Genomic DNA, 12,223 nt, shown 5'->3' with positions numbered 1-12,223 from the left:
GTGAGGCTCCATGTCATACCTCTTGGGCTGATCCCAGCCCCGGGGGGAAAGCTTGCAGGCTCCGAGCAGGCTGCCCCACATGGAGCCCATGATACTTGCTTGGGGTCTGGACTCGGGCTTCTGAGGCAAAGGGCTCGTCATGTGTTGGCTGCTTCCCCACCCCTGCTCCTGAGGCCTGGGTTCTGCCCTCAGTTCTACAGTGAGCCAGCTCTGGGAGGCAACTTAGTCTACCCCTCTGGGCCTGTGACCTCACCTGTAAAATGAACTGATTACTTTTTACCTCCTAACACTGCAGGGAACCAACAGGGTCAGCTAATGGGGTGAGCACTGTGACCACTGTGCTCTACCCTCTGGGCCCCACTGTGCTGTCCTGGGTCTTGGTACCCCTCCATTCTTGTGGTCTGCCTCAAGATGTGGCCCCGTGACTAAAGGAGATCATGTATAGAAGGTGCCCAGCACAGAGTTTGGCACCTAAGGCCAGTAAGTGTCAGCTACTGTAATTTGAATGATGTGAATCATCATAATGTGAATGACCATAATGACCGTTCCCACCTCTCAGTCTCTCTTTCCTTACCTGATTTCTTAAAAATCTCCCCATTAGTGCTTTCTACCCTGAAAGTCCTTCATGCTGGGATGCAAAATCCTCTGGAAATCAGATGACCTTTCCCCCAGTTCCCTTGTACAGTCTCCTTGTGGAGGCCACCTTCCTGATGCAACTCTGAGCTCCCCGCTCAGCCATTTCTACTTGGGATACCGCCGGCTGCCAGGGCAAGAGGCTTATAGCCCCATCTCCTGCCCAATGAGCAGGGATTCCACTGCAAGAGCAGAGCCAAGGAGCCTTGGAGAGAAAAGCAGCTTCCTCATGGTTAGTCTGTGCACAGAGATACAGGCTACCCCAGAAGGTAGTGAGCTCTCCGGCATCGGAGGCATTCAAATGAGGTCAGTAACTTCCTAGAAGGGACTGTAAACTCTCTGGGGGAAGGGCCTGCACATCCGTGTGCATCTGTATTACAGTGCCTAGTGTGCAGCAGGTTCTCAAAAGTATCTGCAGAAGAGATAGTTGCTCTGGTGGGAAGTTGGTTGCAAGGCCACAGAGTATCCTTCTAAGCTGATTCTACTCGGTCTGGAATAGTGTTACATTTAAGGAATATGGGCATCGCAAGGCATTCGTGCCATCATGAAGGACACCAGTAAATGCTGTCCGGCACCTCCCCCAGGCAGCAGACACGGCTTCCACACAACCACAACTCTTCTGTGTACGGTCAGCAGCCAGGGGAGCCCAAAGGCCAAGGCCAGGCCTCGGGGGGTCTGGGATCGGAAAGGCATGTGCTAAGCTCAAGACAGGGAACAGAGTGTGGTGTGAAGGCCGGGGTCTGCGATCAGAGGCATGGCTGGGGGGAGGGCAGTGGGCATGGCCTTACCGATCTGCGACTTTCCACACAATGGGAGCTACCGTGTGAGCAGTGGTTGGCACGACCTTGGTGGGGACAGCCTCCCGGGGGGCGCTGGACAACCTCTGCAGGTAAGCGGTGTAGAAGGACCTGGATTCCGCAAGCCTGTGAGGGAAGAAACCACAGAGGGCAGGCAGTGAGTATGGAGAAACGGACGCCAGGACAAATTCATGTCAGGAGAGGAGGCAGGTGGCTCAACTGACAGAAATGTTTATTTTTTTAATTTATTTTTTGAAGATTTATTTATTTATTGTAGGGGGGATGTCAAAGGGAGAGGGAGAGAATCTCAAGCAAACTCTGCGCCAAGTGCAGAGCCTGATGCAGGGCTCGATCTCGTGACCCTGAGGTCAGGACTGGAGCCAAAACCAAGAGTCGGGCACTCAACTGACTGCACCACCCAAGCACCCCTTGACAGAAATGTTTATGAAGAAATATTTGAAGCTGGTTTTGTCTCATCCTGAGTGAGGTCAAACCAAGGCACCCAGGCCTCACTTTAGCCTTTCTATCCACCACTCATGCTGTGGAAAGCCCCTCTGACACCAGTCTGAGGTCAAAGGCCTGAGAATTCCTCAGCCTGCCCCAGAGAGGCTGTGGGACGGAGCTACTTCTGCCCGTGGACAGGATGGCGGGGTCAGACTACCTTCACCACAGACCAAGGGAGGTTGCCCGCTCACAAGCTTGCTCTGAGGTACCAGGGGCCACATTACTTCCCCAGGATGTCAAGGGAGTTTGATAGCTGATTTTTAAAAAACAGGTAGTAACAACAACACTACAATTCTCAAATCCTTGTACAATCCTTTTGATTTCTTTCTCTCTTCTGGTCGAGAGTCCTCGAGGGCAGGCAACCCCTCCTCCTGGTCATGGCCACCTGGAGGGAGGGTGGGACGGGACACCCCAGGGGGGCTGGCAGCGGGAAGCCTGCTTTCCCCTCCGTGGTCCCACCCGATGTTTATCTGAGGAGCAGATGGCTCAGGAGCAGCATCGTCACAAACAATTTTCCCCTCCACCAGCTCCAAGTGAGGAAACGATGCCTCCTCCCCCCAGCAGGACTGGCACTTTCTGTCCCTCCCTGCCCCCCTGCAGCCAGCCATCAGGCTTCCCTCCCCCTCCCGGGGCAGAATTCCCTGACGAGGCTGGCCCAGTGCTGTTTGGCGACTGGGGCTGGCAAGGGCCCGGGGCCGTTGTCCTGCCTGCCTCCGTCCAGGATAGCACTAACGCCCCGCAGAGCAGCTCACTGGGCACCTCAGGCAAGTCGTGATCTCCCTGGCCCTCGAGCTCCTGCCTACAGGAGCCAGGCGACATCAATCATCTGCCCAGGGAGGGCACCGAGGCACCATCTGGCACCATTTAACGGGCCATTCAGCGGCAGGAGCCTGACAGAGCGGCTGCGGCTGGCCTGATTGTTTTCTCTTGGCATTTTGGAACTGGCTATTGTCTAGCTCCTAATGAACTTTTCTGCAATTAGAAAACCAAAGGGGGGGACGGTCAGGCCTATCTGAGTGCCTGCCAGGCCCTGCAGCCTGCGAGGAGTCTGTGAAGAGGAGTCTGTGAACGGAGGAGGATGGGGACTAGGGCCAGGGCTGGGGTGGCGAGAGTGCCGGAGCCGCGGTGAGTGCACCAGGAGCCTGAGGCTGGGACTCCTGAGCTGGGGGCTGGGGGCCGCATGCCTGGCACTGCCCACCGCTCACCCTCCCCCCCCCCCCGCCGCCAGGGCAGGCAGCTGCTCCTCCTGCAGAGGGGGCTCGTCAGAGGAACTGCGGGAGAAAGAACCTGGCAGCCCCTGCGAGAGGCCAGCAGGCTTCTCTGGGAGGGCAGAAAGGATGCACGCAGGGGGAGAGGGGAGAGGGACAGAGGGACGCACTGCACTCACACGTGGACCCGGGAGGCAGAGCCATTCCGAAACAGCAAGTAGCAAGACGGGAAGTCGGTGACCCCAAACTTGCTCACCACGTCACCCTCCGTGTTCAGGACCCTGCGCACTGTTATGCCCTGGTGCTGGGACAAGTCCAGAATCACCTGTGGAGACAGACAGACGTGTCGGGGGCGGGAGCCATCCAGACTCTAAGCCTTTCAGAGAGTGGACAAGTCCACATCTACCCCACAGGGGACACGAGTCACAGGCTGCCCAGGACAAGGGGCCCTGGAATTGCACACCACACACCCTGGATTTCCTAGAGTAGTCCAATTTAATATAATTTTCTTTCCAATGAAAGCAATCTGCAGAAAGCACAATAAAATGTGGTTTCATTTTTATTCTTATATTTATAAGGCTTTCTATCTATATTCCAAATCAGAAAAACATACTTAGACATGATTTTATTTTTAGAAAGAAATAAGGTGAAAAATCATATTAGCTAACTTTTACTGGGTAGGTATTATGTGCTATTTATAGATTGCTTCACTGAATCTTCAAAATAATGCTATGAAACAGGAACTATTATTAGGAGACCAAGCCAGCAGGTACAGTCTACTCTGGCTGCCTGGGTTTGCATCCTGGCCCCACTGGCCGAAACCTCCCCGACTCAATTTCTTTACTTGCAAAATTGAAATAATAATAAACATACCAACCTCAGAGCGCTGTTAAGAGGACCGAAGGGGTTCATTTTATAAAATGTGTAATAGTGACTGGCGCATAGTAGGTATATAAGTGTTCATTAAAAAACTAAAATGCCTATTGCAAATGAAAACACGGAGGCTGAGCAGTGAAATCAAGTGTTGGGGTGACAGTTAGCAAGCTCCTGAACTGGGCAATAAGCCCCAGTTCAATCTGGCTCCAGAGTCTGGGCTCTTGGCTACTGTGCCCTCCTGCTTCTCAAACTAACCATCTCTGAGCACCTCTGCGTGGACAGAGGGTCCCTGCCCCTGGGGGACAGTAGGGAGAAATTCTGATTCCAATAAACATTTATTAATCACATCCTCGTGACAGGAACAACCCCAGGCCTGAACTGGGACCCCAGAAGGGTCAGACAGTCCTTCAGCAAAGCTCCGTGCCCCGCCCCATCTCCCTCTGTTTCCCCTCTTGGGGCTCAGAGGCTTGGAGACAGCCCGGAGCTCTCTGGATCTGCCTGATGAGTTTCAGGAGGAAAGCCATTCAGAGCCAACAGCCGGGTTTAATTTCATCTCCACCCTCATGCCTCTTCTGGGCCCCTGCACTGCCTTGGGACTTCACCCATGCCCTGGCCCGTCCCCCCTCAGCGCCCAGGAAAAGCCCGCAAGGGGTCTCGAGAAGTCTGTGAGCCAGCGGCAGAATGGAGAGCACTCTGCATGAGGCCAGAGGAATGGATCTTTAAAAAGCACCTACTCTGTGCCAGCTACCAATCCAGGTCCTTTCCCTAACCTGCCTCGTTGGACTGTGCCAGCAATGCTCTGAGGAAAGGTAATGATCACTGCTTTCCAGACAGGGAAACAGGGCTTGGGACAGCGGGGTAACTTGATTACAGACAGATCACCAGGGGCTGGAAATTCACACCTGCCTGTTCTGTTACCAGCTTCACGTGGCAAAGGACCTCACCTCCTCCTGATGGCCCCTCTCTGATCCCAAGCTCCAACTCTGCAGGGGTGGGGCAGTGAGGAAACCACGGGGGCTTGCGGGGCTCACAGACCTGGTTCAAAGCCCTGTTCCACCAATTCATTGGCTGGGGGATCTTCAACATGTTACCTGATTATCAACCTTTTTTTTTTTTTTTAAGATTTTATTTATTTATTTGAGAGAGAGAATGAGAGAGAGCGAGCACATGAGAGGGGGGAGAGTCAGAGGAAGAAGCAGACTTCCTGCTGAGCAGGGAGCCCAATGCGGGACTCGATCCTGAGACTCCAGGATCGTGACCTGAGCCGAAGGCAGTCGCCCAACCAACTGAGCCACCCAGGCGCCCCTGATTATCAACCTTAATTGTGAAGATTAGCGACTACGTGTGCCAGGACTCTAATCCAGAGCTCAATGAATGTTACAGACGCGGGTTCAATGAGGGAGATAAAAAAGACATGGTTTTCAAATGGGAAGGTCCAGCTCCCACACTTCCCAGGTCCCCCAGTGGGGGTCAGGCCAGTACTGGGCTAAGAAGCGTACGTGGCCGAGACCCTAGAATTCACTGGAACAGCCCTGTCCCTGAACTCACTGGGCTCTCTCCCGACAGATACCCTGGGGTTGCAGGGACCTGGGGGCAGCTCACCTCTCTACCCAGGTAGGAGCCTTCCTTTTCAAAGATTAGGGCCAGGTAATCTTCATTGTTTCTCGCAAAGAATCCATCAATCTCCTCCAGCCTGCAAGAGACAAGGGTGGCAGTGACCCTCCACAGACCTGCTGGGGACCCAGGTGCGGCTGGCACAACACTGTGGGCACAGCCATATAGAGCCCTCCTGTTTGCACCCGAGGCTCCGTGGAAGTCTCCCCCTGCCAGCCCTCCAGGGGAAGCAAGCCAAACCCCTAGTCTCAGAGGATTCTGCCTCTGCTACCCCACACGCTGGTTCTCCATTTGGCCCACCTTGATTTTTTTTTTTCACGCTGTCTCTTTTAAGAATCTGGAGTGAGTATGAGGTGGTCTGGGGAGGAGGCAGAGGGTGGGGGAGTGGGGCTTTGAGACCAGGGGTCTCTATGTTCTGGGTAAAGGCAAGGCTTAGTGAATATGGACCAATGTTTAGTACCCATCAGGTTGGCAAGTTTACCTGATCTGAGGCTTTTGAGATCCCTTGGGACTGAAAATGCACCATGAAGGATGTGTGTGCGTAAGAGGGAGACGGACACGGTCATTGAGAAATGTAATGAGTAAGTAAGGGGCAGGCTGGTGTGAATGCTTCCTGGAGAGAAAGGGTCTAGTTGTGCAGCCCCAAACCATAGCAAGACAAACGCTGGGCCCAGGGTCTCCGTGGGACCCTCCAGGAGGAAGGACATCTGGGCAAGTTGATTAAAAAAAAAAACTGTGGGTTGGATTCAACCCCAACTGATGCTTAGAAGCACACTCTCTCAGCAGGGCTATGGCTTTCGAGAACATCAGTAAATCGATGTGGAGGGCCTGGGGCACCAGTGCCTGCTTCATGAGGCTCCCCAGGCCCTGGAATCTTCACTGTGCTCTGAGGCTGGGCTCCCTCCAGCAGTGTCTGCTGGTCCTTGGATTTGTTCCTTCTTGGCAGGAATCCCTGAGGTGGGCTCTATCCTGTCTCGAGTTCTCATCTGGGAGGGCAAGACCTAGTGTTCTCGATTTATCCTCTGTGGGAGAGCGAACGCAAGGCACTGCGCCCCTTCCTCTCCTAGAAGAGGCAATCCTGGCAGCCTGCCTGGCAGGCAGACACGGGCCACCAGCCACCATGCCTGACACTCTGCGGCACAAGTCACGAGCCCCACCTCCCAGTCACAGCCACCGCTCAGAAAGATGACCACTTCCTTTTACAGACAATGCTCCCTTTTCCTCTGAGCCTCCCTTCTTCATCCCTATGTCCACTCTCTCAGTGCCCCCTCCGGGTTAGATCATGTGAAGTCTGCTGCACCCCCTAAACATTCCTGAGGACAGACTGTGAAAAGCAGAGGCAGGTATGGCCTGGAGAACTCCCGCCCATCTCTTCCTTCCCACCCGGCAGGACGGGCCCTTGTCCCCCTGTCGGTCCCACGAAGCCAGGGCTCCTCAGGGAGGATCTCCAGTGATAGGGATTCTTCTACGAGCTGCTCCCGAGCAGCTCTGGGTTCTAGCCCACAGAGGTGTCTGCATCAGAGACAAAGGCCTTCGTATCCCCCACGCAGCTGTCCCCGCAACCCTCTCACTCCCAGGCCTGTGATCCTGGCCCACGCTGCACCAAGTCTGTTCCAGCCCCGAATACCTGGCTGGCTCCAGCGGGGGAAAGGTGGGGGACCACGTGTCACTATGGGACTCCAAGGCGTCGATGAGCCTCTTCCGCAGCATCTCCACATCAGCACCAGCCACTGGATGAAGACAGATACGGGGGAGGGGGGTGCATGAGGAGGGAGGGAGAATAATCCCAGCACCTTTGTCAGCTTCACTGAAACAAAGGGCCCAGGGCACAGGCTAGTTCTGAGAGAAACAGAGCACGGGTCAGTCCTTCTCTGTTAGAGCAGTGGGGTGGGTCTTCTTCTGTGGCCCTAAGTTATACAAGAAGACCCATCCCTCAGAGGGCAGGAAACAGTCCCTCAGGCCTGGAGCCCAGGAGCGCTTTCCCCGGAGGCTGTCTGGTCTGTCCCTCTGGTTGTCAACCCCATTTTGACATGAAGCGTTGGCCTGGGTACATGGTGACCCTCCCCTCTTCCCAGGACCCTCAATGGACCAAAACAGAAGGGCTTCTTCAGCCTCCTTTTCCAGAAGGCATCTTCCAGGCTGGCTGGGAAGGCCCTGGGAAAACACAAACTCTGCTTTCACTTGGGAAACTCTTCACCCTGTGGACCTTGCTGGGCTCTCCTCACCTCAGTAGTAACCCAACAGAAAGAAAAAGAAGATATTGACAACTGGAACCAGGACACCCACCTGGCAGTGTTGATCCTGAGCCATTCTTGGAAAAGGCCTTAAAGAACTAGAAGCAAACACACAGGCAAGAGTCAGTAACACACGGAGCTAAGACTACCATATGGGTGCCAGATGGATCCGTGTCTAAGATCCGGCTGCCTACTGAAGGGGCTGACTTGGGGCAAATTACTTAACTTTTGTGAGCCTCAGTTTCCTTGTCTGTAAAAGGAGAACAGCGAGGTATCCGCTCCTGGAGCTGGACGCAGATTCCTGTCCCCACTGTCTCCACATCCGATCCCCACCCCCATGGCTCTGAGGCACCCAGGGAAATGGAGGCAGCAGCTTACACACTCTACGTGTGGTGGACTATCTCTCCGTCTTGAAATGAATGAATGAAAATATTCATGCATGAATGAGTGGATGAGGCACACTTAACTGATAAAACAAAGTTACTTCATACTTCCCCCAGAAAATGTTAGCTGCCCTCTGAGGCAATCTGTCCTTAGAGGCTGGTGTCTGTCCACCAAGAACTCGCAGCCTGGCTCAGCAGACACCCCACAAAGGGAGGGGTCTGCAGGTCAGGTCCTGCTGAAGGGTGCGCCTGAGCCCCTGAAGACACAGGTCTTGTTACAGACAGGTCAATTTAACTCATCACTTTGTCCTCTTTTCCCCTTTATAGGACACTCCAGGCTCAGTCCTTGGGCAAGAGGACAGAGAGAACAAAAGACAAGTCATCACAATCTGGGCTTCTCCTAAGTGGCAAGACTGCTGCCAGAGCTCTGGCCTGTGCTCTCCTGGGCTCAGGAGGGAATAAAGTTTAGTTGACAAACAGACAGTCATGTAAGTGACTGGCAGAGAGCCTGCTGGCCAGGAAGAGGACTCTTCCTGAGATCCTTGGGGGCCACCTGTAGCTTCCTTGGGCCTCTGCCTGCAACAGCATGGCCATCTGGCCTTATTCCAAGCTGGTGGCTGAGGGCAGGCCCTGGGGTCTACCAGACCTGGGTACAAGCCCTGGCTCTGCCACACACCTGCTGTGTGACCCTGGGCAATCCATTAACCCCTCTGTGCCTTCTCATCTTTAAGATGAGGATGGCACCATCCACCTTGAGGAACTGCTGTGAGGATTCAAAGATGATACATCTCAAGTGCTTGTGTCTGGTGCATACAGTGAGGGATCAATAAACGTTAACTACAGGATTATTATCATCCCCTTCCCTTGTTCCACCATTTAAACACTAGGAAACACTGATCAGCTAGTGTGTGTTTATTCCAGCCATTTGTAGGCAGAACCCAAAAATTCAGAGGCCACCTGCCCATCTTCCCACTTGAGGAACAACAGAGATGCACAGAAGCCGCCCATCTCTTCCCACCTGCAACCTTCTCCTGTTCCCGCTGCCCTCACCTGGCTCCTAACTCCTGCGAACTCCTTTATTCTCTCTCTTCTTAGACCATCAATATAAACTTTTATTCTGGGTAGAAACCATCTGCTGATACATGCCACATATATTTATAATAATGTTCTTTGCAGTTACTGAACAAATTTTGAGTGAAATTATTCGTTATCCTAACACTTGTAAAAATGCTCACAAATTCCCTGAATTGTGGGAATTAGGGCAGACCCATGCGGCTACAGCTGTTATTTTCAGTTATGAAAAGCAGCATGGTCACTTTTCTTCGGCCACCACGCCCTCCCCCAGATCTGAGCAGGTGCCTTACTGAAGGCGGCGGACCTCACCCCCTTCTAAAGGCAGGCTGCCAGCCCCCAGCTGAGCGTTCTGAAGGCCCCGGCCGGGGGCAGCAGGGAGTCGGCCAGGAGCCCCAGCAAGACTGACCCAGGGGAATGCAGGGACTCGGAGACACAGCCCCAGAATGGACGGCTACGGGAAGGCCCCCCGTATCCCTCCTGTGCTACCACACCGCTGTCCCTTTTGTCCTCAGACGCCTCCCACCTGCCTTCCAAAGTGAGGACAGCACTGGAGCCCCGGCTCCCACACTTCATGTTCTTAGGAACTTTTCCCTATCAGTCTCCCTTTCCCCTTTCCTGCCAGCAACTTCCCTATGCCTACAAACAGATTCTGATCCTCCTAGTTTCTTAAAAATAAAATAAAATAATAAAATAAAATAAAATAAAATAACAAAAAGGACAGGAAGGGAACGTGGATGGGAATCGAGAGAAGCCCTCCTCCCCTCTCCAGTTACTGCAGGTCCCGTTTCCCTGGGCTGCCAGGTTTCTCAAAGCAGAGTCTGCTCTGCCTCTCCGACCGCCCCGCTCTTCACGCCCATGAGCCATCCGCTCCGCTGACCCCTCTGCACCCCCCCTTGCTTTCTCTGCAGTGTCTGTCGTTGGCACTGCCGGCCTTCCCCACAGGGCCAGGGGCTGCCATGTTTGGCAGCACATATCCCCGACGCTCTCCCTCTTGGCTTGCATGCTGCCACCTCCCTTGCCTCACCTGACTCTGACCAGGCCTGCTTGGCCACCTTCACAGCCTTCCCCCCGCCCTTGTCCTAGCTTCTCCCTGACTCCTGTCTTGTGTCTGCTGCCCCCCGTCTCTCCTCCTGCCACGTATCAGCTCTTGACACTCTTTCTGTTTAAAAAGCCCTGGGAAGGGCGCCTGGGTGGCTCAGTTGGTTAAGCGTCTGCCTTCAGCTCAGGTCATGATCCCAGGGTCCTGGGATCGAGTCCCGCATCGGGCTCCCTGCTCTGCGGGGAGCCTGCTTCTCCCTCTCCCACTCCCCCTGCTTGTGTTCCCTCTCTCGCTGTGTCTCTCTCTGTCAAATAAATAAATAAAATCTTAAAAAAAAAAAAAAAAAAAGCCCTGGGAAGGGGCACCTGGGTGGCTCAGTCGTTAAGCGACTGCCTTCAGCTCAGGTCATGATCCCAGGGGCCTGGGATCGAGCCCCGCATGGGGCTCCCTGCTCAGCGGGAAGTCTGCTTCTCCCTCTCCCTCTGCTGCTCCCCCTGCTTGTGCTCTCTCTCCCTCTCTCTCTCTGTGAAATAAATAAAATCTTTAAAAAAATAAAAAATAAAAAATAAAAAAATAAAAATAAAAAGCCTTGGGAAGAATCGTCACAAACCAGAGGGTCAATCCATGCTTTTGAATGAAGGAGCAAGTGAATGAGTGAACAAACAAGCCTACTGTTTGTCTTCCTTGCCAACTTCATGTACTTGGTCTAAATGATTTGCAATCTGAACCCTTTGTCTCAAGTCCTCACCTGTCCTAGACTTGTTTCCTCCTGGTGCCCTCCACACAGGTACCAGCCCCCCACACCCCTCTAAGACCGAGTCACCCCTCCCCAACCTGTTTCTCCATCTGTGTTCCTTGTCTCACCCCATGTCCTCCCCTGTTAACCAGACCAGCATCTTCTCCTCCCTCAACTCTCATCCGCCAGTCAGTGGACAAGGTCTGTGAATTTGGCCTTTGTGATTCTTCAACAGTCCTGTGGGCCAGCTACCTTGTCTAGACCAGGGCTTACCACCTATTTCCTGGACTAATGCACCAGTCCCTACCTGTCCCTCTGTGAGCTCAGAAATGTTAATCTGCTCCATCTTTTAATTCCCCAGCTGCTCCTCATTGCCACTTTGCTTAGTGGCACCACTCTGGTCTGATTGTGTCACTCCTCAAATCTCTTCCATGACCCCCCACTACCAGTGAATAATGTCTAAACTCACTGTGTTTTGAGGCCTTCCAGGATCTGACCCAAACTCCAAAACTTACCTTCCACTGCCCCTCTTCCCTACGCTTCGGCTATGATGGGCCTGAAACCTGAACTTTCTTGAGGACAGGACTACACTTGGGCATCTTGGCAAGCACCACAGTGTCTAGGACTCAGAAGACATCTGCTCAGTCAAACAGAGAACCTCTGTCCTTTGATCATTGTAGATGCTCATGTGAAAATCATATTAAAATCTAGTCAGGGCACATTTTGATCCTCCTATTAAAATGCATCCTTCTTAAGTCAGCTGTTGGAGGCGCGTGCCTCCACAGGGGAAACCACCACAACTCCTTGGGAACAGGTAATTAAGATGTCAGCAGTGAGTTTTCTTTTTTCTGGGAGCGGTCGGCACCCGGTCCCTTTCCTTCCATCACTTCACACAGGAGCCTCTGCCTCCACATCTCCCCAGAGGCATGAGGTGGGTCTTTACCAAACTGTCAAGAAGCAATACCAACATCAACTGCCTTTCTAGGGGTCAAGTAAGGCTGAATGGGAAGCACACTTTCCAGTGGTGACCATCGATGACACTGAATCCAAGCTTTTAAAACAAGTTTCAAGGAAAATGACCCAGTCTCCAAACAGCTTACGGGGAGCCCAGGAGGATCCACAGGG

General features: G+C 53.3%; 1 protein-coding gene across 1 annotated transcript in view; it reads right to left on the bottom strand.

The window, feature by feature from the left end:
• The window catches only part of QSOX1 (quiescin sulfhydryl oxidase 1), a 35,269-nt gene that overhangs the window by 11,011 nt on the left and 12,035 nt on the right, over window positions 1-12,223 (bottom strand). The window contains exons 3-7 of the mRNA XM_045877236.3: window positions 7,919-7,964; window positions 7,260-7,362; window positions 5,621-5,711; window positions 3,322-3,467; window positions 1,422-1,556 (exon numbers count right to left, since the gene is read on the bottom strand). Of these exons, the coding sequence (XP_045733192.1) occupies window positions 1,422-1,556; window positions 3,322-3,467; window positions 5,621-5,711; window positions 7,260-7,362; window positions 7,919-7,964 (521 nt within the window). The remainder of the gene's footprint in view (window positions 1-1,421; window positions 1,557-3,321; window positions 3,468-5,620; window positions 5,712-7,259; window positions 7,363-7,918; window positions 7,965-12,223) is intronic.

Source organism: Mirounga angustirostris, unplaced genomic scaffold (genome assembly GCF_029215605.1).
Source record: "Mirounga angustirostris isolate CCGP_5_RB_7025 unplaced genomic scaffold, mMirAng1.0.hap1 SCAF_6, whole genome shotgun sequence".
Classification (NCBI taxonomy): Eukaryota; Metazoa; Chordata; class Mammalia; order Carnivora; family Phocidae; genus Mirounga; species Mirounga angustirostris.
The sequence above is the reverse complement of the archived record's forward strand: the minus strand, read 5'-3'. Positions and strand labels throughout refer to the sequence as shown.